The 27,663-nt window shown below is 29.2% G+C and overlaps 2 protein-coding genes across 2 annotated transcripts in view; both read right to left on the minus strand.

Moving 5' to 3' along the window:
- Window positions 1-2,104: 2,104 nt before the first annotated feature.
- LOC129989352 (uncharacterized) lies at window positions 2,105-8,276 on the minus strand. The gene is made up of 2 exons (XM_056097840.1): window positions 6,466-8,276; window positions 2,105-2,285 (listed from the first exon to the last, which is right to left on the minus strand). The coding sequence occupies exon 1, from the start codon at window positions 8,116-8,118 to the stop codon at window positions 6,481-6,483; it is 1,638 nt and encodes a 545-aa protein (XP_055953815.1). The 5' UTR covers window positions 8,119-8,276; the 3' UTR covers window positions 2,105-2,285; window positions 6,466-6,480.
- An 18,355-nt stretch (window positions 8,277-26,631) lies between these two features.
- Window positions 26,632-27,663, minus strand: part of LOC129987560 (acid-sensing ion channel 1-like) — a 28,388-nt gene continuing 27,356 nt past the window's right edge. Inside the window, exon 11 of the mRNA XM_056095527.1 lies at window positions 26,632-26,786. Within this exon, the coding sequence (XP_055951502.1) occupies window positions 26,632-26,786 (155 nt within the window). The remainder of the gene's footprint in view (window positions 26,787-27,663) is intronic.

Consider the following 27,663-nt stretch of genomic DNA (forward strand, 5'->3'; position numbering starts at 1 on the left):
TGACATTAGAGTACGAGATTGCGTTTTCTGTTGGGAAAAAGAGTGAAAAAATCACAGAAAGATAATCTGGTTATTCTCAAAATAATCAGGAAAAATCAAGTGAAAAGTGTTCTTATTCTATGGCAAATTTAGAAAGTTTGCTTTCCTGGAAAAATGACTTGCAAAATAAGCCAAAATGTCAACTTCTGTATTATTTATATAACATCTCATCTTTTTCGTTCTTCTTCAGGGTTGTAAAGATCCTGTAGTCTGTAAAGACTCTTTCTAGGGGAATGCCAGGAGTATAGAAAACGACGTTTGTATTCTTCTTCAACTAGGGCAGCATTACTATTTCATACATTATAAATCTTCAGTATTTTCATACGTACATTGTTTTAAAAATACACCAATCTTTAAAAGAACACACAAAGAATTTTCTGTTTTGCATTTCAGAACATTATTGTATTGTGTATAATTGTTGTGTTGTTATTTTGTGTACTATATGCAAACTTAAAACATTGTTTTATTTATAAATCTTTCCACTTATATCCATTCAACTGACAACAAATCCTTGACATTCCAAGATTGGGGTATTCTGTGGCGAAAAGGAAAGAAAAGTGCTTCTATGAGATACCTTAAATATTCACTTTCTCAAGCTTCTTTTCTTTTGCTTATAAAATCGAAATTGCAGTTGTCGTTCGACTAAGGAAAGCAACATTATGCTTGATTAGTAAATATTTTAGTCATGATAACTTGATGATGTACTTTTAGACAAATATTTGCAAAATGGTTGTTTTTCTGTTCTGAATAAATTTGCAATTCTGAAATAAATATTGCCATTTAGTTTTGAAATGGAAGCGTTTTTCGTTTTAAAATATTTGTTTTGATTATTTCATGGCATAAAATGATTTATGCCATAATGTTGTATTTGTTATTAGTTATATTAATATTTAATGTTATATTTGTTATTAGTTATATTGATATTTGATGTTGTATTTGTTATTGGTTATATTAATATTTAATATTGTATTTGCTATTAGTTATATTAATATTTAATGTTATATTTGTTATGTATTTGTAACTATATATCATAATGTAGTACGCGTAATTACACACATTCATACAAATCAAACATTTTGAAAAAACTGTCGGAAAAACTATGGAATTATTTTTAAGCATCTGCTGTTATCACAGAATATTTATTTTGATTCTTTTATGAATTTATTTTATTTTAATATTTTAGGATATTTAATAGCATCCAAGAAACAGTTCTATGTATGTCAAAATACAAAAAATTTCATGCAGATCATATGCTAAAATGTACCGAAAAGAAACAAAAATATTATTAACACTTTCAACGCTACCGAAGAGATAAAGACAAATATCAATTCTTCCGGCTGTTGACATTTTTTATACAAAAAATAAATGAAAAAAGTAAAGGTATTCTTCAGATAGGAAGTTCAACCTACCTAAACTGGCATAAGAGACAAATTTTAGCCTACAGAAACCTATAATTGGAAGTATCTGAAAGACGAGATATCTCGTCGGTAGCGTTGAAAGTGTTAAAAGCTTTTTTGATATCTCAAAAAATTATTTTCTTACTACTAAATGAATAATCTTTGTATTCACCTACAGCAGAATATTTCATAATTAAACTTCATGCTTTAATTGAAAATTGATATATGTTATTAAGAATTGAATTCAAATTTGGCTGGAAATATGAAAGAATTAAAAAAATTGTACTTCGAAAGAATTAAAAAACTTTGAATAATATAAACATTTATTTTACATTTCGTAGGAAAGTTAAGTGTCTGTTCTTGTATGTCCAAGTATTTTAAAATCAATATTTTTAAGGAACCAAAGAAAAGAAGAAACTCAGAAGTAGTTATAGCATGATTTAGTCAGCTATGTTATAGTAATGATTTGGTTATATTAAGTGATATCTGCCACAAAGATATTCAAATTATAATTTGAAGTCAATTTATATAAATTTCATGCAAATACTTATAAATTTCTCATTAGACGTTTTAAAAATAATGTACAATGGAAATGATACTTGGCATAGTTCATACTATTACTGTACAACTTCAACTGTTTTTGAATGAAATATACACTCATGAATAAATATTTTATTATTTGTGAAATTTACACAAGCGACTTATAGCATTATAAATAACATAGAAATGAACATTATTTAAAATCACAGCTTTCTTTAACTTCATGTAAAGAAATTAAAACATAATTTTCTACACAATTTCACAAAATTTCTTATTTCTGATCAATTTCTGCTAAATAGAGCAAGAGTCCTGAAATAGAAAAAAGAAGGCATCATATATATATATATATATATATATATATATATATATATATATATATATATATATATATATATATATATATATATATATATATATATACACACACAAACAGTTAAGTGAAGAACTCATGTTTCAACATTCAATATATTATAAAACAATAATTTCTCATATTTTGATGTATTTACTACTGATTTTAAATATTCAATGTATACATATTCATATTTAAAAAATGTAAAAAAATCATATTATTTGAATTTTTTATAATTTTTTTTATTTGAAAACTTGGTTTATAATATTTTCTTAATTGGACTGTTAGATTCCCCTACCCTTTCGCTCCAACTGCCTTGCAAAAAAAGTCCCCACAAAACGCAAATGTTTGGAAATGAATTGTTCTTATCTGTTGAACTGATCTGTTGTCATCAGGATCGGATTGAACCTTGTTGGAATCCTTAGGCAAAATATTTTTTGAGAACTCCCTTTTCCTTCCTTAATTTTCAAAACCAGATATCTTTTATTGAAACTGATTTAATCCTTATTTTAGAAAATTTTAAATAGCAAATACAATGACAATATAACTTTTGATTGAAAGTTATATATATAAATGCTGATTTTACTATCTCAATTAAAAAAATTTAAAAAACAAAATCCAAATATTATAATACAAAATTTGTCTAAAAATCATTTAGCCACATTAATTGACCAGGAAGCATGAAAAAATGCACAAATGAAGAATAATGCATTTAAATTCAATTGATACTTGTATTAAATTATTAAATAATAATTTAATACACGTTAAGTGCAAACCAAAATAAAATTGATAAAATTAAACACTATCATATAAAAACTTAAATAAAAGATTCTTAAGGTCTCGGTTATCCTAAACAGTTGCCTATGTTGCCGGTTTTATAATATGGTTATGACTGCCAGAAAAGCTACTGCAGGTGTCCAGGCATAGGGGTAGCGCGTCTTCCCTGTGATCTGGGCGTCCCGGGTTCGAGTCCCGGTTCGGGCATGGCTGTTCTTCTTCCGTGAATTATCTGTGAATGTGCCCCCATGTAAAAAGAGGTTGTGCAAGCGAATGTGACGCATGAAGTAGCTAAGTCGCGCTCTTGGCTCTAATTGGCGCTACTGAAAAAACAAGAGACGCTCACTCGGCTTAAATCGCTTACAGATAACTGTCAGCGGATTTGTAAAGTGCCATAATTCACAATAACAACAACAAAAGCTATTGAAAATTTGTTAATCTTTGACGGTAAAAGTTCACAATTTATTCTAACTATTAAAATTATTGTTTGGTAAGAAAAAATACTTGCATAGAATAAATGTATTTCTTCATTTTATAAAGTTGTAACTTCACTTTTCATTTTATTTTTCTTGTAAACTAGCAAGCATTAAACAGAATCTTTCTTTAGCTTTCAACCATGGAAGAATGGAACAAAAGAATAAAATGGAACGACATTCACTCTATTGAATGAATATTTGATGAAACAATGAAATAATTTCAAGGTAACAATATAATCTATTGTTGGAAATTAAACAAAAAAAATATTAAAAAAAGTACTGAAATTCAGGAAAAATTCGCTCGACTGTTAACTTATTATCATGAAATTGACAATTTTTTAAATATCTTAAATAATTAAGCATAAACAATTACCAATTAAAAGACATCAGGCAATTGCCTATGTCATGAGTTTGATAATCTTGTTTTGACTGCCAGAAATCACTATAGATACATTTAATAACCATTAGCATTAAACTCATAATATATTCTAATTTTTAAAATGACACTATTGCAAGAAAAAAGCTTGCTTTGAGTGAATTGATTTCTTCCACAAGCTCGAAAAGTAATAATGTAGTTTAATGGAATTGATTTAATCACTTCGATTCGGTTTCTTATGCATCTAGTTAGATTGATTTAAATTAGGGGATAATTGGATTGATATAAATTAGGAGACTGCAATTTATTGCGACATTGAAGAAATATTTTGGAGCTTCGTTTTAGACTGCGGCATTTGTCAAACTTTTGATATACTTAACTTTGCCCATCCTTAGCAGTTATTGATAACTGAAATAATGAGAAACCTTTAGTTTGCAAAGATAGCTAACAATTTAACTATCATAAAGATAAATGATCCTTTCCTTCAACAGCCTGCTACCACTCAGAGGCGGATTTATACATTTTACTATTTGAGGCAATTCTCATTAAGAGGTTAATCATTCTGTTGAATTTTTAATTTCAATTTTTGGCACATTTTCAATTTAATAATCCTTTTTATGATTTATTATAGATTATTTAATTTTATTTCACTGTAAAATTTACATATTATTTATTTATTTATTTACTAGTCACCTTTGGCTACATGCTGATTCGCCAGAGCTACTGATTATTTTATTTCAACTAAATCATTTAGATAAAGCACTGCGTCCATGAATTTACCAAATTACCAGATATTAAAACATTATTATTTTAATCGTTTTACATCTGTCCATTGTATAAACGAGACCAATCCCTTGACATCATAGCGCTATTAAAAAAGTCAATGTAAATTTCAAGGCATTGGAAATTCACTCTTTTAAAAGTCTTTTAATCTACAAGGATATTCTTTTTTCTTCAAAAAAATGAAAAAAAAAAAAATGGAGCGATTAAATATTTTAGCATTGAAAATGATTTGAATTTTAGGGTAAAAATGTAATCGATTGTTGGAAATTAGGCTATTTAAAAAAAAAATTGAGAGAAAATTAAATTAGTATAATTGAAAAGACCATTTTTTTTTAAATTTTAAGATGACGCAAAAAATAATTTCGCTCAAGTTTTGATTAATTAAAATTTCAAAAGACCACAAAGAAAAGAAAGGTGCACATTTCCATTCTTCAAATTATATCTGTATCATGTTTGGTAGCTCTATATCAAATGATCTGGTGCATGTGTGTGCGTGTCAACACACACACGCGCGCGCACGCACACACACACACTCACACACCTGATTTGAAATTTTCTACTGGTTACAACTCCATTTTTACAACCTATGAGTGGGAACTTTACTTTTTAAGTAAACTCATAAAACAAATAGGCATTGCAAATAGGGAAGTGTGTATTTACATATGCAAAAAACAAATGTTTCTATAGTGATTAATAAAAATATACCAATGTACACTTTATCATATTTTAATGCTCGGTTGATGAACTTTAGTTTTTAAGAGTAACGAGTCAATAAAAACGAAGGTGCAGCAATGCATTTCTGTAGCAAAATCGAACAAAATTACCTTACTTTTTAACAGTATTATTATACTTTCTGTGTTTAATTTTATATGTCAGTATCAATAAAATGTGTAATTTAGGTGTTATTAGTTGCTGCTATAACACATAAACTTAAAAAATAATTTTCAATTTTTAAATTAGATTATTAAAAACTAATATTTTTATTTTAATTAATTTCCACTTATTAGTTTATTCTACTTTTTAGATTTATATATAAATCATTATTATAAATATAATGAAATCCTGAAATTATTTAAAAAAAATTTAGTACTAGGTGGCTCCTCCCATGAGGAATAAAATTTAATTTAATTAACCCATTAAGTACTAAATTTCTGGAAACATTAAAATAAAAAATTGGTTATAAAATTTCATCTTCACAAACATGCAAACAAATTAAATTAAAGAATATAAAAATAAAAATAATAAAAAATTCAATCGAAATACTATACATGTACATGAACTATCTAATAAATAACTGCTGCGTCCAAGAAAAGTTTTATGAACTTAAATGTTCAGTTATACTTAATGGAATAAAAATCCTGTATTAAAATAATTACCAATGGGATAAATAATAAATTATTAATAAGATTTGTAAGTTATGATATCTTATGGACTCTCATAAACATTAGCACACATAAAATTATATCACTTACGTAAATATAAGGATTTAAAAACATGCTTGCCATATGCATGTACAGATTCCATCAAAATCTGTAAAAATAATGTTTACTTGCTTAAATTTAATGAAATTCAAATGCGGTTTTGTTAATGGCTAAAATATGATACATGTTACAGAATAGGGGACTACTATATAAGGGTTTAAAAATTATCATTAAAAAATTTTAATTCCCGTTTTACAGTAAATTTAATACGTGAAATTGCGATCTGAAAGAATTCCTCATTACTTACCGAAACAGAAGATATTTAATTCTTTCTGAATTTCAGATGTATAGAACGAAATGTTTCTATTGTCAGCTGGGGATGATACTCTTCTAAAGATCTCCATTTTTCAGAGTTCAGGATTTCTATATCTTGTTTCGCGATGAAATACTGGACGGCTTGCTTTAAATCTTCATCTTCATGTCTGTCTGCTAAAAGAAGAATTTCGCAGCAGTTTAAAGGGGACAGATTCTGTTTCAAAAAAGACGAAGAAATGTCCTTTAGAGAAAGAATTTTGTATTTATTTGAAGCCATGTACAGACCTTTGGCACATTCCCATTCTAAATTTTCTAATGTGTCCGTGTAAAGGAAAAGTATCATTTTCCTTATAGTTTCTGCATCTAGATCTTTTATGTTTATGCTCATACTTTTACCCTCACACTTGGCACGTGTGAACATGTCACAGAACACAGAAGATCTTATACTCAGAATAAGGCTGTGAACTGGAAAACATGTGGATTCTACCAGTAGTTCTGCATCACAAAACGTGCCTTTTTCATACAAGAGTAACAAGTCATCATTCCAAGTATGTAAAGAGTTAAAATTGTCATTGAATTTTAAAGATGTTGTTGAATTATTCTCTGTATGATCTAAAGACACCAACTCCTCTTTCACAGAACCGGGATCATCAGACGATTGCTGATCATACTTTCGATCTGCAAGTGACTTAGAATAATTTTTAAGAGATCCAGAAATATTTTCTATTTTTTCATTACAGGATATATTATGAATATCCTGAAAATCAGATTCGAGCTTTTGGATCGGTTCTGCTTCAATTCCTGTAGCAAATGCGATTTCACACAGTAAAGTGAGGGTGTCATTCCGTAAATAAAGTTCTTTATTCTCCATGAGGTTTCTTTTGGTAAGAGATAACTGAAATTTCCAATCTGGATCAGTTGTTTTACCAACTGTAACCACTTCGAATCTTCCACATTTTAATTTTCTTCCTGAAACATCTACGAGAAAAATCTGACATTTAAAGTGTTCCACCAACTTTGGATCCAATACAAAAATTTCAAAAATGTAATTGTTTAATTTATCCAAGAAAAGCCCAAAAGAAATGCATGGTTTTCCTGTTAATGTATTTTTTACAAACTCTGTTCTCTGTCTGCCAGGCTTGAGACCGCTAAATGCAACAATATCCCAAGTTAATGAGCATCGTTGTACTTTTATTTCAGTTCCACCTAAGTATTTTACCATCTCCAGTCTCGAGGTATCAGTTGTCCATATTCTGCAGCAAATTCTTAGAGTGTCATCTGGTAAAGAAGATTCCTTATTCTCCAAGAGATCATCATGGTGCAACCATATTGGTACACTTCTGTTTTTATGATTAAAATCTACATTGGAAACCTTTATTGAGTGCAGAGGAGATCCATCTTTTTGAAGGAAACTAAGTTCGTAATCCACTAAAAAATCGAATAATTCTCGACTTTCTTTCCGAAGAATACAAGAAACACAATTTTTAGGAGTTGATGGATAAAATAATAATGACCATGAAGTGTTATTATTTCCTGTCAAATCGAAAATCCATTTTAGAAATTGATGTTCTCGATACCAGAGGAAACTAAAATTTTTTATTCTCCACGTAAATGTGAAATTTCTATCACTCGTTGATACTTCCATTCTATTCAATGATATACATAAGATAAGAACATTTTCATTAGCAGTTACAGCTGTATTAGAATAGATAGCAAAACAACTTTTGTAAAAACGATTATATCTTTTTTCGTATTGAGCCGAAGCGTTTCACTTTAAGACTCTATTTACTTGTCTGATCTGCGAATGTGACCGAAAGCAAATCATAAACTTGTGATAACATTAACTCCCTTATCTATATCACGTCTGCATTATTCGAAGAAATCGAATAATGTAGACGTAACACTGTCTGATTGACTGCAGCAACTGTATTTTTGTAAATGAAAACTATCTACTCAGAGTTGATTGAAAGATTCAAGGAAAAAAAAATCATCTGAAACTCTAAATGACTTATCAGTTTTTTAATTGCGTTTCTATCTTTCTGGGGCGGCCTTTCTTTCTTAATCTTCTTTCTTGTCAATTAATGCACCAAATGTTGGTGAAAGATAAAAATCACAACATTTCTTTATGTTTAATGACAAAATTAATAACATAAGAAAAATCTGAAGAGTCCCTTTTTTTCAGTTTCGTTTTTCAGCAAAGAAAAAGACAAAAGCCCTTACAACTAAATTAACAATAGAATCTAGAAATTTTTGTGAGATCGCACAGAAGTTAAATAAATGCAATAGACTCTCTGCTCTTGAAAATGCCAGGCTATAAAGGGGGCTGGATTGGTGCGTGGTGAATTTGAGAAAAAATTCATAATATATTTACATTAATGTATTAATAAATTAAAGACTAAAAAGTAAGAAATAATTAATGCAAAAATTATTTTTACTTTTTGGAATCATGATAAAAATACTTTAGGGAACTTCTTAAAATTAATATTCTTATTTCAACAAGAATAAAATGTTATGAATAATTAAAATTAATAAGGAAAATGCATGAAAAATGCGATAAACAATTGTATAAGGAGCAGTTCAATTAAATAGCATGTTTTATATTCATTTGCAAACATAAGTGAAATATGAATTGTATCTTGAATTTCATGGTTGATATATGTATAAAATTCAGTCATTTCACTTGACATTACATTTAAATGAAATTTATTCCTTGAAGGATTTTTTTTTGAAATGTTAAAGAAGGTTTTTAATAAATACAAAAAAAAGAGAAAAAAATCAATGAAATTGCCAACTCCCACCCCCTAATCCCGTCTTAATCAAAGTTTCATTGAAATCCATTAAGCATTAAACTACTACACACACAATGGTAAGTCAACCATCTAACTCTCCGACCCGCCCTAAGGCACACGGATTTAAACCATAAAACTGAATGACCGGACAGCCGCAACAGCAATTGGCGGGAACTGTGGTTGAGTCCTAAGGGCCGTCACCGGCCACGGTACAACCCTCCCCGAAGGAAGTACGTCCCGTCATCGATGGGAGGAGCCAGATCCCCCACCTATTAGTGTACCCTCCAGGGTGGCGAGATCCAACCACCATGCCGGAAGCATCTCATCCTCATTTCGAGGTGCCCCCCCGAGGGTCACACACAATGGTAACAAAGAGATTAACAAACAGTTAAAAGAACAGTTAATAATGTAAAGAAACAGTTTTTCTAACAAGATAATCAAATTTTTTACTAGTACAAAATAAAGGAATTCTGATAGTGATTTTAGTTTCAAATTTTCGTAATGAAAATTTTATAAACTTGGTGTGTACAGAAACTTTTGTGAAATCGAAATCCTCTTTAGAATTTCAGCTGTTGTTATAGATGACAGTGAGCAGTTTAACTAGTTTATTCCAGAAAGTAATTAATTTCTGTATCACTGTTGTGGTATCTGCTGCATAGTTATTCTTTTAATGTTAAACGGATTTAACTGTGTTTTGATCAAAACATTCTGGTATTTTTGTGACAAATTTAATAATTTATTATTCACTTCTTTTTTTTAAAATTTTTTTATTAAGCATCTCAAAAGGTCAATTGAGGCGAATACTATCATCTCTTATATCCTATCTCATCTTTTTCAACCACTTCCTTTAAACCTTAATGATTAGTATGACCGCCAAACTCGTATGGAACATTGCATGCGATAACTTGCCAAGTTTGATATTAGGTTTAACTTTTTAAGACTTAACGATTAGCAAAGGGATGACGGATGTTTCATTAACTGAGCGATGCACAATACTTCATTCTCTCTACTCTAATCATCTTAAATGATATGGCTCTAAAAAATATATCTCCTCACATTTCTTTTTCCCCAATTATTTCTGTTTTTAAGCTGTATGAAAACTTTTGAAGAAAAGGACAAACTATTCAATATTTTTACGTCTTAAAAAATAAAAATGATGCATTGTTTGCAGGTGAAAGAAGGAATATCCAAATCCTGCGACTTCAACGAGGATTGTGATGCTGATGAATGTTGTGTTTACAACACTTATAGAGAGTACGGCTTAGGATGGTGTGGAAAGCTTCAAGTAGAAGGTGTGTAAAAATTGGTATTTTTAAATAATTAACATCGGCAATAAGATAAGTACCAGGACGTGACACTCCCTGCAATCTCCTCTCACATTCATTTTTGGATCACTACGAGATCCTAATTCGCTCGTCAATTATATAGTATATAGCCGATAGGAACCGAGATATGTCTGATTGGTCCAGAACCTTCACGGTCCGTAACCAGGGAACTATAAAAAGCCAGCAGTTTCAGTCAGTAGTCAGTCATGTCCAGAGTCGTGTATCGAGTCGTCGAGAGGATAGACAAGAACAAGCGTTATGTGGAGCTGAAGCGATTGCTGAACTGAGCTGTGTGCCGAGTCCTGACGTTTATTGAAGAAGCAGCATCGAGTCGTGTGTGGAGTAGCCAGTCTTGTAGTTGTGAGTCGGCAGTTGGATACAGCTAAAGCGAGGAGACAATGGTGAATTGCAGATGTTTGGAGACATCGTAGAGTGAAGCTACACAGATTATCTCCTTCCGCTGAATTCTGTCTGGTCGCTTTGTGTGCTGTGTTTATTACTATTTGTGGGCTAGTGTTTGCTGTAATGTGCTACTGTGTGTTGCCTGTGTTAGTCTCATCTGTATATTTGCTGTCCTTGTGTTAGTGTTTTCGTGTTCAATAAAAGTCGTTATTGAGACCTGCTGATTGTTTTCATACCATACACCCACTACAAGAGAACCTGGTGATTTTACCGACTTAGTGGAATTTAAGTGAAGTTCCGTAACAATATTATATAATATATATAATTGTTAGGAAACAAAAATATATAATTATAAAATGTCTAAAAATCAAAACTGAATTTATTTCCTTTATCTTCTCCCTGTTTTGATAAGATGTATTTCATTAAAACTGGTCGATTGAATCAAAGATTGAAAAGAATGTTGTATAAGAGTGCAGCTAAAATATTCAGAGCTTATGAATTCCTTTTGGAAAAAATAGTTATATGTAAAAGTGGTCACCAACACTATTTCGTTAAAACTAACCTTTATTTCAAAGCTTTTATTTGTAATTAATTTCGCTATTCATAATTTGGCAGAGAAAATTTAAGAAAAACACTATGCAATGATAATATAATAATAATAATATTAATTTATTCGGTTATTTTAAGGTAATCTTTGTCATGAGAAAAATATTTTGTTCTTTGATTATTTATTAATTAATGCAGATTCGCGTTGGCGAATCTATAAACTTCTTTTGGAAAAAAACAGTTATTGGTGATGGCGGTTACAGACGTTATTTTGTTAAAATTAAATTCAAGGCTTTCATTTGCAATTAATTTCGCTATTTATTCGTCTGTAAATAAAAGTTACGAAAAACACCAAGCAATGATAATAGAATAATAATACTACTATTTTATTCAGATATTTCAAACTAATTTTTGTCACGAGTATAATATTTTGTTTTCTGTTTATTTATTAATCAGTGCAGATTCACAATGGAGAACTTATAAATTCCTTTAGGAAAAAAGAGTTATATGTAAAATGGTCACCGATATTATTTTGTTAAAATACCTTTTTAATTCAAGGACTTTATTTGTAATTAATTTCTATTCGTTGATAAAGAAAAGTTACAAAAAAGTAATATGCAATGGTAATATAATAATAATAATAATAATGTTATTTTATTCGGTTATTTCAAGCTAATGTTTATCACGAGAAAAATACTGTGTTCTCGGATAATTTATTAATTAATGTAGATTCGCGGTGGCAAAAGCTTTCATCGTTAAATGAAAAAGATGGTGACTAATCATGAATCTAAATTAGTTAACGATTATCTTTATTACATAATTATTACCATCATTATTTAAGCGAAGTAATACCACGTCATCGGAATGTCCTAGTTCTAATTCGATAATTTCTTTGCCTAAGTAGCAAATTCAAATTGAAGACAAAAATAATAGCATTATATTTCAACGAAGAAAAACCTTAATGTGTTTTTGCAAAGCACCTATTATGTTTATAGAAGTGAGATTAAAATGTAACACTAACTTCTCTTTTCTATTTCCTTCTTATAGATCTATAGTTTCAGATTAAGGAATAAATGCTAAATTTATGCTGGATAAATAAATGCTGGATTTTCGAGTTTTCATACTCCTGTGTGCAAGGACCCAGAGAAATAGTTTCATAAATGTTACTTTTGAGGGTAGCTGGATATGAAAATATGACATCCATTGAGGTCAAATTTTTTAGAAGTCGCAATACTTTTTAATTTCTTGTATATTAAATCTGGAGAGTATATTAATCATTAAAAAAAATCGAACTCCAAATTTTGACCATGCCCACGTTTCGTATTTCCATGAGTCAGATCTTTGGCTTATATCTGCCTGTCTATGAACACGTTTCTCAAAAGAGCTTTGAGATAGTTGGATGAAATTTGGCAGAGAATTTTATCATAAAAATATAAATTCTCAAGAATAAAAATATTAAATATAATAAGAATTCATAAAAATATAAATTCTTAAGAAATTATATTCTATCTCTGTCAAAGAGCTGACCGTCTGTCACCTCTGTATTTTCACATGCATATAAATGCAATGGAATTCGGCATGCTATCTTGTGATTGTAACTGTAGTTCCATGTCAAAATTTGGCCGAGAAAAAGCCGTTTAAAATATTCTCACGATAAATGCAGTTAAAATACTAAATTGGCGCCAAAGATCTACATATATTTCGTAACTACTTTTCGCCAACCTTATCCAAGGTCTACAATTTTATACGAGAGAAGGGGAATTAAAAAAAAAAGGCCTTTATTGCAGATCATGCGAGATAGGTTAAGGAAGACTACTCTTGTAGGATTATGTTTCGTGTTTGAGAGAATAAAAATGGAATTTTATTTTTTTTCCAATTAGGAGAGGAATGCACGGAGAGACCAATGGCAATGGGAAGGTATTTGTTTCGTTGCCGCTGCATAGATGGATGGACATGCAGACCAACTCGAAAGGGACTTGTTAAGGTAAGGAAAAATACTTTTACATTCTTCAATGTGCTGTAATGAAATAATATTCAATCGATTTATTTAATTTAAATTTTTTATTTTAGTATCTTTATGAGAAGATTCATTTTTTAATATCTGAAAAAGTTAACCATTTCTACCAGTTAATTATTTTCTTATTTATAAATAAAAGCATTTAATTATTGTAATGGATTACTATAAAAATTTTCAACAAAGTAGAGTTTAAATTTAATTTGTCAGTATTTGTCAAGTATAAATTGAGTCAGTTAAATGAATAATTAATATTCCTATCGATTGCAATTAATTAAGCTAATTTGCAATCATTTTAATAATTCAATCTAAATATATATTACAGCCTATTATTTTATAATCCACAGAATTTGTATTTTCTTACACATTATTTATTTAGCAACTATGTAGGTAATTTGAGCAGGGCCGGCGATGGATGCTAGGCACCGAGGCCCCGCGGTTGAGGAGGCCCCAATATGATTAAGATTTAAATTAATATTCTTTACAAGAATAGAGGAATGGAAAGAAGTGAAGAAGAAATTTAACTGGACCAATCGACGAGGTTTGAAATATCCGAAATTTATAGATAAATTATAGTCTAGTGCAAGGGTCCAACATATTATAAACACATGGTAAATAGATTTACGATCATTCACTTTACTTACTAAGTTAGATTGCACATTGCAATAAGATAAATCATAATATAAAATGTGTAATATTGTTGATATAATTATGTACATGCCAAGGAAATATCCTTCTGGCTCTTAAAAAAGAAAATTAGCAGAAAAGAAAGAAGAAAAGCTAAATTTCGAGTAAACCTGTTTTTTGTCTACGAAGTAATTCTGTAATGAAATTGCTCCGAATTCAGAAGTTACAATTTAAGCTGCAACTGGAGAAGAAAGTTCCGTACAAACTATGCAATATCGCAATAAAAATGTAGAAACTGTGAAATTTGTAGAATCATATGTATATGCAAATATGATTGAATCAGAAAATGACTATAACAAATATGATTAAGCGAATATAAGTGATCTTATTATAACTGATAAATTTAGAATGTTTTATGTTAAAACCGGACCTGTACAACAGAAGGGAGTTTTCCCTAAGAATACTGAAGGTAGACTAATTTTCCACTACGTACAACTTTTAAAAAATGCCAAATGGTGAATTTTAATTAATTTAAAAACTTAAGACTCGGTATTTTGTTTTTGTTGTATACTATTTTCCAAAAGAAAAGGAAATGTACATTCTACACAATTTATGGTTGGATATAATAACTGGAATAAGCCATCAACTGTAATTTAAGATGATCATGGGCATTTTATTTCTAACTTTAATTCGTTTATTTCTTGGAAAAAAATCACTGGAAAGGCTAAATTTATGTTCTGGATGTATAAAACACACAAGACGTATTGAAAAACATACTAAATAATAATTATAATAAGTTATTTCTAAATGCATTAATTGTGTTGAAACTTTTCTTTACGTTTCCATAGTACCATCTTAGTTGCCATTTAATTACCATAGCAAATGCTGATAGTTCTTTTCAGGAAATTAAAATTAATAAATAATTATCTTTTGTGAAGCATGGGTGCAGATTGCTTACAAGCATTAAGCATCGAAAAAGAAACCGTAAAACATTGTGATTTTTCTAAAGTAATTAATAGAAAAAAAAAAAACAAAATCACGCATTAAATAAACATGCAATAGTAGTATATGTTCGTATTTGTAATTTTTTTGTTTTTTACTTTACAAAACCCTTAGGGCCCCAAATGGTTTCTTGCATCCAGGGCCTTTTGTAGAGAAGGCTGGCTCTGAATTTGAGATGCCTCTAACCTAACTGTAAAGTAAAACTCAAAGAGCATATGAAAAATATATTTGTTTTTATAATGTATTAATTAATTTATTTTGCATTATAGGGTGTTGTAATGCAATTGGATTGGAAATGTGTGAATCCTGCTTCATACTAAGCTGTAACAAGATGATGCATACTGACGCTTTTTTTTGTTTAATTTCAAAATTTCTTCTTTAGTTATTTTTGGAGACTGAAATAAATTAATTTGATACAAATAATCTTTCAGTTTTTATAATTATAATGATTATAAGGTCTACATAATATCTGAAAATTGCAATTTGTATGATGCAAAAATCTGTCAAAACACTGGGTAGACTAAACCATTGAACCTTAAATTAAATTCGGTAATTTTAAGGATTCCTTCTTTATTTTTAAAGGTGATACGTGCTGAAAAAGAAAATTTCTTTTTAAAATTAAAAAATATATTTTAATATTTTTTAAATATATCATGTTCCTAAAATGGACTAAAAATATAAAATAATTTCTTTTATCCCCTTCAAAATTTATAACTCCAAAACAGATTTCCAACCTCCTACAGATTGTCCTGAAAATTTCTGATTCTTAAATTTAAAAATTCATAGTCACAAGTATAAAAAATACTGACATGCGTTTGTCTAGAAGAAATTATTTTATACTATTTAGTTCATTTTAAAAAATCTTATATTAATAATTTTTTCCCCTTGATTATTAACTCTAATTAATAACTTTAGCCTTATGTGCGTAAAAGGGCAATCGATTTAAACCAACTTTCCAATAAACTACACCATATAACAGAACTTGTACCTAATAGACAAGAAAGCATTTCATTGTCATTCATTTCTGAGCTATGTTTTGAAGTTTAAAATATTCATAATATTCATATATACAAGTTCATAAAAACATTAAAAATTAATAAAAGTTATAAAGTTTTTTTTCCGTTTCGGAGCATATTATTTATTGAACAGCACCATATCCGCAAAACTTTAATATTTTAAAATGTTAAAATAATAATAAAAACACCCGCTTATATTTGTATCAAATTTTGAAATAAATCCATCGAATATCTTGACAACTGTCAATTTATATGTTAACATATGTATAAAATTTTAAAAATTCAAAGCAGCAAAGATCAAGATACATGAAACTTAGTATATGGTCTTTGTTATTAACATTTTTTTATATCTCTGACTTAATCGGAAAAATGATCTTAACTGGAAATATGTTCTTTCACATCATATAACAAATCACAAAATATTACGATAATGTAAAAGAAGTTAAGGAATAAAAAATTTTAAGCTGATTCTCTTTTGAAAATAATGAACAAAAAGTTATATCCATATGGCTCTTAATTTATAGGCTAGCAAAACAATTTCCAAAATACATATTCTCGCGATTGGTTCAATAAAAATGCCAAATATATATATTTCTGAATTATTTTTTATGAAGTCATGCAAAATATTCACGGCCTTACCCAAGGTCCACAACTTTATACTGCGGAGAAGGATAAGAATTTTATAGTTTGGAATGAAATCTGAGATTGATATGAAATATGAGATAAAAAAAAAGGTTTTTGAAATATCTGTTTTTTTTTTAATTTATTGTATACGTAGTATAGAGAAAATACCGATATCGCTAAAAAATTCGAACTCAAGATTTTGACGAATGTCTACTTTTTAGACCTCCCTAAGTTCGAGAAACACGTTTTTAGAAAATGTTTTCTGTGACAAAGACAAAGAAAACATACTTTGAGCTAGACGGATGAAATTTGGTACATGGTCTGTATATCAAATTTATAGATTTCTATCAAATTTTGAGAAAGATTCATTCAGAGGAAGTCTGTCTGTCTGACTGCTCGAATATAATTTAACATGCTAAGTTTAAAATGAAAAGAGCTAGAAAGACAAAATTTGATAGACAGAAATAACATCTATGGATTAGACACCTATCAAATTTTAATCCAAATCCAATATACGATTGACCATATGTCGGTCGCTTCCTCAGAAACATGTAAATGCAATAACTGAAAGATGTAATGATTTAAATGAATCAAATTTGGTATGTGATTTTTGTCACTACAAGTGTAGTTTCGTGTCAATTTTTTGTTTCAGCCGGTTGGGAAAAAACGCATTAGAAACACAAATTCGGTTTCGGATTTAATTGTATGACAGGAATTAATCACCAAATAACTCGCCAAATATGATACAACAGATTCAGTAAAAATGCTGAATTCACACTAAAGGTTAATATTTCGAAGTTATTGTACGCAAATGCTATCCAAATCGTTCTATGGGAAAACATTTTTATTAGAGTATATGCGGGAAAATTTTGGGGTGACAACTCCTACTGCTTTGAATTCTGTTTTTTCCTGTTTAATTCTGTTTAATTTTTTTCTATTTAATTCTGTTTAATTCTTCTTTTTTTATTGGTGATTTTCTTTATAAATGCTTTCAGCTGTAGGAAAAGCATTTTACCATGACTGTGCAATTTCAGTTGATAGTGAAATAAACTAATTTTTTTTGCAATGAAAAAACGACAAACGAAATAAAAAACAAATGGTAGAATTTTAAGCGAATAAGATTTAATTGTAAACTGAGGAGATATTTATAAATGCTGAAAACTTGTATTATTATATTATTTAATATATTTACTCAGTCAAAATATATTTTACTATTATTACATTAATAATAATATGAACAGAGAAGAAAACAGAATGGCATTTAAGTGCAAGGATATGTATATTTCTCTTCACATAGAATCATCACATTTTTGAAATACGATTTGTATGACATTTCAAATGCATGCGAATTCAGGAGATAACATTACTCCCTCCCTGCCCCCTCTCTCTCATACACACATGCGTGCGCGCACACACATGCACATGCACACACTAATTAGAACTCAAAAATAGAAAAAAATAAAAAACAAAGTACAAAAAATAATGCACAGAACACAAAGTAAAGAACAATAACAACAGCAACAACAAAAGAAACCAGCGGGAATTTTTTCCTTGATATTTTCTCACATATTCTTTACAAAAAGTGTTATCTCCTCCACACAGATACATTTTGAACCTTGGACAAAGGATTGAGAGCTGCGAGTACTCAAATTTTTATTTCCAGGCGGTTAGGTGTTTAGAAATGAAGAAAATCGAGTATGCACTTTAGACGCCATTTTTATTTCGGTTTACTGAAAACACATAATTATAATTTTAGTAGCGAGAATCACATGTTAAATTTCATACTTACTTGCTTGTAAATGAAAAAAAAAAAAAAGAATCGGCAATCGGTGAATTTTTTTGACTGGTTTTGGTTTAGAATGTGATATTGGTGTTAAAACTGTGTATTAAATTTTTTCCATCTAGCAGTTCCTTACGTTTTTTAGTTAGTATCTATTACAATCGGATAGATAACTTTCCCGTGAATGGGTTCCATTTAAAATTTTATAGAAATCTACAAATATGCTGTAAAGATTACATATGAAGATTCATTCGTTTAATTCAAAGTGTTTTTGAATTATCGTTTTCAAAAAAAGTCAGAATGATAACGATAATTACACATAAGTATTTTTAGAATTCATTATGTCCTGAACACAAAGAGATTCATCAAAATACCGAGATCGAATTTTTAGGAAATTACGATGCTTTTTTTTGAACGTTTCGTATTCGAATATAAGTAAAAAATGACAAAAAATAAAACGCAGAATATTATAATCACAAAAGTTTATAATATGTACGAAAAACAATACAAAAAAAGAATAGTTGATATCTTAAAATGTAAAAAGCATGAAAGCAACTAAATAAAAATTATATGCAAGTAGAAATACAATGACATTGATAAAACAGAAAAAATGGTAAATTGTTTGGCTGTTTAATCAATATTGAAAAGCCGTTTGTCGTCAAGTATAGGGAGAATGAATGATTTGATACTTTGAACTGATTATATTATCAATTGCAATGAATTGATTCGTATCATAACAATGAAGGAAGCAAAACATATGCAATTGATTAATTGATCACACTGCTGTCATCAGCATTTAGAGCATGTGTTTGATAAATATTTTTTGAAGCGAAAGTGACGTCCATTGTTCTTAATTCTTAAAATATTTCGTAGATATAAAATATATCATGGAAAAACAAATAAAGTTTAATCATAGTTTTTAATGCAATATCAAAATATTCTTGTTTCCATAAAAAGAAAAAAGAATACTGAATGACATCATATCACTGAATGGTGTCACGTAAGAATAATGGCGGCGTTATGGCTTAAGAGTAGCACATCACTCCCGTGATTTGGGCGTCCTGGGTACGAGTCCTGGTTTGGTCATGGTTGTTCTCTACCCTGTCTTCCATTTGTGAGGTGTGGGAAAGAGCCTCCCCCCCTGTAAAAAAGGATTGTGCAAAGGAGTGTGTGAGTGTCATCTTCATATGAGCTAAAGTCAGACCTCTGCCCTTGGGGGTTCAGGGGTCCTTACCCTCAGAAATTGTCGGTAAACTGGACAAACATTAAATCACCCCAGAAAACCGCAAGAGGGGTCGAAAGGGGAACTCGTGTCCGTCTGAAGATTTCTCCGGTCGTGGGACCTCCACTTTTCCCGGATCTCTTACTTGGTTTGAATTGGAGTTCAATCCAAGAGGGATAAGCATCAAAAGCAACCTAAGAATAATAATATCGTCACTAATATTATTATTCTTATATTCAATGTGCTTTCATCTAAGAAAACAATGCATGTTATTGTGGTTTTTATTGAATTTAAATTCGGAACACTTTAAAAGTTTCAATTTCAAGCTACACAAATGTAAAGTTCAATTTAAAACATTTATTTTAAATTTTTTTACAGCCTGGTATATGAAATTCACGATAACAGTTATTGCTTTGCTTAAATAAAAATCTGGTAATCCTTGCTGGTGCTCCAATGCCGTTGAATTAATTATTCACACACTGGGATGTTTTAATTGCAAAACAAACCTTTGATACTTTCTTGAATAAATTCGCAAAATCTTACATGCATATCTTTGTTTTTTTTTAAGTAACTTTACGAAAGGGTAAATGTACTTTTCAGGCATAATATATTTGTTTAAATACAAGTTTGAATTTTAAGATAGTAACTTATGTAGAAAATTGATTTGAAAATAATTTTAGTTTAGCCTCAAATCAATATACCGATAATATTTTCATAGTTAAACGTTGATATTTTCATAGTTAAAATTGCTTAATTTTGAAAGATACTTCATGAAGTCCCTGCAACCTAGAAAAACCTATGTAATCAGTCATAACTAAAAATTTAATTATATTGAGATACAGGATTTGAAATATTCCTTACTTTCAAGCATTTGTTAATCCGTATCCATTTATAGCTTTTTGAAATGACATATTAGGAACTGCGTTTTAAAATTGGGGTGCTTTTCGAAGTTGTTAGTGTTCATATTTCCTAATGTTCTTAAAAATGGGACAGATATTTATTTATCTAATTTTGAACTTTTGTAATAGTTCTTTACAATAAATCCTAAAAAACTGTTAAAAATTATTTTAACCTTAAAATGTTTTTAAAATCCTTTTGGCTACAACACCCATGCGATTGCGATGACGGGTAAGTTTATTAGGTATATCCTGAGTGACATGTTATTTTACTTTCTAAAAGTAAGTATAAATTTTATGATGCGATTGATGTCAGGACTTAATTTCAGATCAAATAAAAGAAAGTGTTTATTTGTGAAGTGGGGGGGGGGGTAGGGATAATCGTCATATTTCGGAATAGTGTTAAGTATCACAATGACTTCAACTTAGAGTGCTATGACTTGAAAACATGACACCTTGTTCAACATGAAATTAAGATTTCCTATTTAACGTGCTTGATTTTGATGAGATTGGCTATTTGGGGGATTGAGGTGGTTGGAATAGTGCAAACCACTTCACGGAAGTTTTCGTAGATTCCATATGAATAATCCGTCTGTTTTGGTATTGATTTACTATTTTTTTTCGAACTGATTTATTTACTTTTGTAATCCTCTCTAGCCAAGATTTTTAGAAAAATTGCTTAAATGACTATGAGAGTAACGAATCAACTCACATTACAAACCAAGGCGTCTAAAGTTGTTAATCTTGGTGTTAGTTACATTAAAATTGCTTGCTAATATTCTAGTCTTGCTAATTTTCAACCTTGTGGATGTTTAATAAATTCTTGTTTGTAAGGGTAAAGACTCACACTTTTCGCTCGGTAACATTAATGAAATTTAAGGTTAGAATCTCTTATGATCTGATTCAAACGACTATAAAAAAAAAAATCAATTTTAAAGTTTTTTTTTTCTTTATTCCGGGCATTGATTTGACCTATGAGTTCAAATTACGAGCTATCAAGAGTTTCCATAATTTTTTTCTAATTTTATATGAAGCGATGGCAAGATGATTCTACCCTTCATACTATCCCTCCCCCCTTGGGGGCACCTCGTAATGAGGATGAAATGCTACCGGCATGGTGTTTGGATCTGCCATCCTGATGGGTGTAGAGAAAAGGTGGGATTGGATGCCTCCCATTGATGACGGGACGTACTTCCTTCGGGAAGGTTTGTATAGTGGCCGGTGATGACCTTTAGGAACTCAACCACAATTCCAGCCAGTGTTGATGTTGCGGCGGTCCGGTCATTCAGTATTTATTATCCGTGTGCCTTCGTGCGGGTCATAGAATCGGTGATGTGATTACCCATCCTACTAGAACTTCATGATATTTCTTTCTCCAACAGCTATGATCTCTATGGCAGGTCACACTTTTCTTAGCCAATGGTATTATTTGTCCTGATGGCATTATTTATCCCGAAGAGACGAGTAACAACATTTCATGTGGTCTTTTTAATGAACAAGGGGATAGTCATTCCTTTCTTAGTCCAAGAATTGATGTTCATAAACTCAGCATGATCGAAACTTTGGTATCATATTTTTTTCTTCATTATATTCATTCTGTATGAGAACAAATATCATTATTGTTTCCGTTTTGTCCTTTTATGCGATACGAAGAATAAGTTCTTTAAAGTTTCAAATAATTTGTAATCTAACTACTTTAAATCTCAAAAAGTAGAGCAAATGAAAAAAATAAAAATAAATCTGTTTTTATATTTGAAATCAACATACGAAATATAGACATGATTATTATTTTTTGTTGTTGTTGCTCTGTGTTATGAAATAAATTAAATGATATAATGTAGAAAATGATAAATACAAAAACACTTTTCAAAAGATTTATATTGCTACTTTAAAAAAATAAAAATAAAAATTTTAACAAAAATTTGACTGTAAAAGCCAGATCATACGAGATTATAAAATTTTGAGTTTAAGCGCAAGCGATAGTTGATGGGAATTAAATATTCAAATATACAATCAATGCGTTTGAGATTTTAATTTACCCAAAGAATTTCTTTCTGTTTAGTTTTAGTTAGTTAGTTAGTTTTTTTATTTTTTCTCTAGACCTCAGATGAAATTTTAATTTCTATTTTTTAGCAAATAAATAAAATTACGTTCACAAATATAATTTTTTCCAGTTTGGTGCTAATTGAGATGGTACAATTTATATATTTGCAAGAATTTTTTAAATTAAATTTACTGTTGAATGTCTTTTTAATTGAATCATCAAACATTCTTCATTGCTTACATTCTGAATTTTTCTCATTTTGAGATTTAAAAATATGAAGGGATAGATTATTTTTAAAAAATCTGTAGGAGGTGCAGCCTTGAAAATTCCATGTTTGTACTCATCAGAGATGTAATATAATAACTATCATATTTTTTTACATATATTAAAGTTTATTATTTGTTAATTGAAATTTTATTCTTGAAATTCGTTCTAACCATGAAACTTTGGTTTGTTGCTTCTTAAGAAGATTGTTGAACACATTTTTACGAATTAGTCACTTAGAGTCATATTTTTTATAAACATGTGTTACGATATAAATACGTTAAATATCTTTGAAAAACTCATTGAAAAATGTATTATTTTTTAAAATTAAAAAGTAATATGCAATTTTATAAAAAAAAATATTTTAGAGAGCTTAATTATTTTTTGCTTGTTAACTTATAAAAATACATTTGGAGAAGAAATGGGAATGATTTAATAATTTAAATTGTGAGTTACTCTTTAAAAATATTTTTATGCACATGCTCTAAATTTTTATAAGAGTTTTGTGCTTTTCTACATTGAAATTGGTTTTTAACTATACAAAAATGATATTTAACTAAAGAATTCAAAATGTATAAAGTACACAATGAATTTTCTTTTAATAACCAATCGAAATACTCATTTTCAATTTTATGTAATTTATTAAAAAAAATGAGCAGATGAACAAACAGAGCATAATTTAAGTGCAAGGATGTATACATTCCTCATTACATATTCATCAATAACATTCGTGAAATGGGACTGTAAAGAAGATTTGTATAGTATTACAAATCCATACAATTACAAGAGATAGCTTTAGTCTCTCTCTCTAACACACACACAGGTACTAGGTGAGTTGCTCTTTAAACTATTTCTTTATTTCTGTTCTTTATTAATAGGTAAGAAAGTCAAAGAAAGGAACTAAATAATAGGAATGCTTCTTGGATTTTTTTTCAAGGATGCCCGTTTTAAAAATGTGACCTCTTACTCTATTTTGATGTGTGATTTTCATGTGATATAACAGCTCGACGTTAAATATTTAACGTTACAGAAATTAAAACGTAAGGAGCGTGGAAGAATTTCTGGGTTAAAAATGATCGTAAGGTTTTACTATTAAGGTCTTAAACCTCTAACAAAAAAAAAAAAAAATACGTGGCTAAAAATTAAAAAGCGAGGAACATTAATGAAAAAATGGATGATAATAATAATTGTTCATATTTTTAATGATTTTAAAAAATAAGAATTTCAGTAAAAAAGTAATTTTATTTAACAAATATTATACTTTGTACAAGATCTTAATAAATAATATACAATACTTTAAATACAAAAATTTTGCAACAACGTTTGAAAATAAATAGGTTTTGAATAGACAGACACAAAGATTTGAAAAATATATGAAATTATTTTCTACCTTTCACTGAAAACATGGCAAAACAGTTTAGTCTTTCAGATAGTCCTTTGTATTGAACAATTACTGAGAACTTTAAAGAGTCATAAAAATTAAAATTAATTACAATAACTGAGGAATAAAAGTAATTGTTTCAAAAATATTTTTTAACAATTTAAGTTTTGGTCTAATTATTTAATAATTATAGTATATTTCTAACTAATCAAAATGATCTAAAACTGTCCCTCGTATTTTATATTATGATAAAATAAGAAAAATTGAAATTTCCGAATGAAATGTACAATTTTTATCTGAAGCATTATTTGTAATTAATCAATGTAAATTAAGAAGAAATAAAAATATTAAAAAATTTTTTTAAAACAAAATTGGATAATTCATTGATGAAAAAACTAATGAGAAATCGTAAAATTCAAAACAACCATATGGATAAAATTTCTGCTTATTTTTCCATGTATAGTTTTCGCAGAGTTTTGCATGCTAGAGAAGGATTTTGATCTTCCAAATTTCTCCACACAACAGATACAAAAATTATTTCGTCGTGACTCGAAATGAAACTTTGTACAGCAGATATTAGATTATGATCTTGATACTTATCTGCAAACACAATATATAGCAGCAATTGGTAGATTCGAGATTTACTTTCAAAAAGCACGAACATAAGTGCTTAAGAGAAGCAATTTCATACTTGGAAGCGGAATGTAAGTTTTTAGCACTCTCCCAGTCCATATCATCTAAGGTGTCAGTGTACAGGTACATGATCATTTTGTGCACTGTATTTGCATCCATGTCATCGATGTTCACATATCCTTTCAAATGTTCACAATCACCAGCATTTAGCATGTCATTAAACACAGAAGATCTGATGCGCAAAATGAGGCTATGTATAGGAAAAACTTCTGTCGATGCTTTCAGTTTTGTGTCACAAAAATGACCGTCATTATGTATGGCTAACAAATCATCTTTCCATGATAATGACGATGTTGTATGCATTTTAGTAGATGAAGGAAAATTATCAGATAAAACACTATCATTCACATTCAGTAAGTTTTCATGGGAATCTAGGTTTAATTTTTAATTAACCTAGGTTAATTCTATTTCGTACTGCAATGTCAGAACATTATTTGGTAAATATTGAATTTTATTTTCCATGAGATTTCTTCTAATAAAAGCTAGTGTAAATATCCAGGGTGGAATAGACTCTTCTGCGTTTGGTAGAAACTCATATCTCCCACATTTTATCCTTTTTCTTGCGACATCCATGACAAACATTTGGCATTTGCAGAGTTTTACTCTTTTAATATCAAGTGGGCTTATTTTTATATTGATATTTATCCCATCTACAAGGTAAATGCTGAAGAAAAAATATGCCCTTGTTGATGTGCTACTAAGAGTTTCAGTTATTTCCTCACCTGGTTTTAGATTGCTGAATCTTTCAATAGTCCAGATGGATGAATAGCGTTGAACTTCGATTTCGGTTTCAGCGAAGCATTGTTCTGTCTCCAAAATCGAACCCTCAACTTCCCATATTTTGCATTGAACGGTTAGGATATCATGTTGCAGTAAGGCAGCTCTCTTTTCTCCAAAAAGTTCATCGCGGTGCACCCTCAGAGGGACACTGTGAAGTTCCTTTTTAAAAATAGCATCGGAAACTTCTACAATATTTAAAGTTGATTCGTCATGAGAGAGAAATGAAAGTTCGTAATCCACAGAAAAAGTTGATGGAGCGTCCTTTACTTTCCAGAGGAAACAAATAACTTAATTTTTTATAGTGAATGGTAACAACTCTAGAAGCCAAGAAGTGATGTCTTTGGTGTACACTTAAAAAGGTGGACTACAGATGCGCTCATAATTTCCGTGCCAACATTAACTGAAGTTTTTGATTTTCTAAATGAATGTAAAACTAATGTACATGAATGTAATGTAAATGTAATGTAATGAAATGTAATGTGTATGTAATGTAATGTGTATGTAATGTAATGTAATGAAATGTAATGTAATGAAATGTAATGTAAATGTAATGTAATGAAATGTAATGTATATGTAATGTAATGTAAATGTAATGTAAATGTAATGTAATGAAATGTAATGTAAATGTAATGTAAATGTAATGTAATGAAATGTAATGTAAATGTAATCAGCACTTGATGTTTTTCGTCTCTACATATGTGCATTCCACACTAATCTAGAAAGATCCATTGGTATTCCAGAATTCAGATTATTTTATATAGATGCTTTTTTGACATGCAGTTTTTCTTTATTATCAATTCTAGTAGGGCAGAACTTGAACCAAAACCATGAAGAGATAAAGGTGATTATTTCTACTACAGTGATGATACTGGCACCCAAGTAAAGGCCAAGAGCACCTCCAATCTGACCTATAAAATCGAAATTTTTATTAGAAATCAGAAAAACCTGCTAATCCTTATTCTTGTAAAAAATTGTAATTCTGAAATGGAAATTTAATGTAGTTTTCCAAAGTTTAAGAAAACAATCAGTGTGCTCTAGAATATTATGGAATTGCTTTAATTAAAATGAGAGCATTAAAATATTTAAAGATTTATTTTCATTTGCACTAGAATAGGGGCTTAGTTATTAAAATCAAATGAGAGTTCGACTGTAAATAAAAATTACTTCTAAAAATATTTTGATGAGCAGTTAGATTAAAAAAAAGTTAATTTCTACTGAAGTGATATAAATTAATAAAAAAATTGAATTTGAAATTTTAATCAAGCATTAAGAAGAAAAAAAAAACGACGTATCATACTATCACGCTCGATGACAAGTGTTATGTTTTCCATATGACTGTGACATATTAAGTGATCCATTAAAAATTCTTTTATGAAGTCGAATTATGAACTTGCGAATTACAGAAAGCATTTTTGTTTTCTTTTGCCACAAATGACTAAAGAAAATATTGTGTCATTTTATTTAGAAGAATGCTTTACTTTTTACTGCTTGAGATTGTGCAATCTCAATTGACTGATGATTATTGACTTTTATAAAAAAAAATTGAAAGTTCCTTACAATCATTAAATATGTGACAGCAAACAGAATTATAATTTCTGAACATGAGATTTCAATGCAAAGGGAAATCTGTCTGTATGGAAATTAAGAAGAAGAAAAAAAAAAATCCCGGTTAAATTGATACTCCGATTTAATGAAATAAAAATTTACTACAACACAACAACATAATGGCGTAAATAACAACATGACATGTAGTACGCAACATGACAGATAATATAATTGCAAGCA

Source organism: Argiope bruennichi, chromosome 10 (assembly GCF_947563725.1).
Source record: "Argiope bruennichi chromosome 10, qqArgBrue1.1, whole genome shotgun sequence".
In the NCBI taxonomy this organism is placed as follows: Eukaryota; Metazoa; Arthropoda; class Arachnida; order Araneae; family Araneidae; genus Argiope; species Argiope bruennichi.

What these genes read in the sequence shown, in the direction of transcription:
- LOC129989352 (XM_056097840.1), bottom strand. Translation starts at nt 8,118, where the DNA reads ATGGAAGTATCAACGAGTGATAGAAATTTCACATTTACGTGGAGAATA.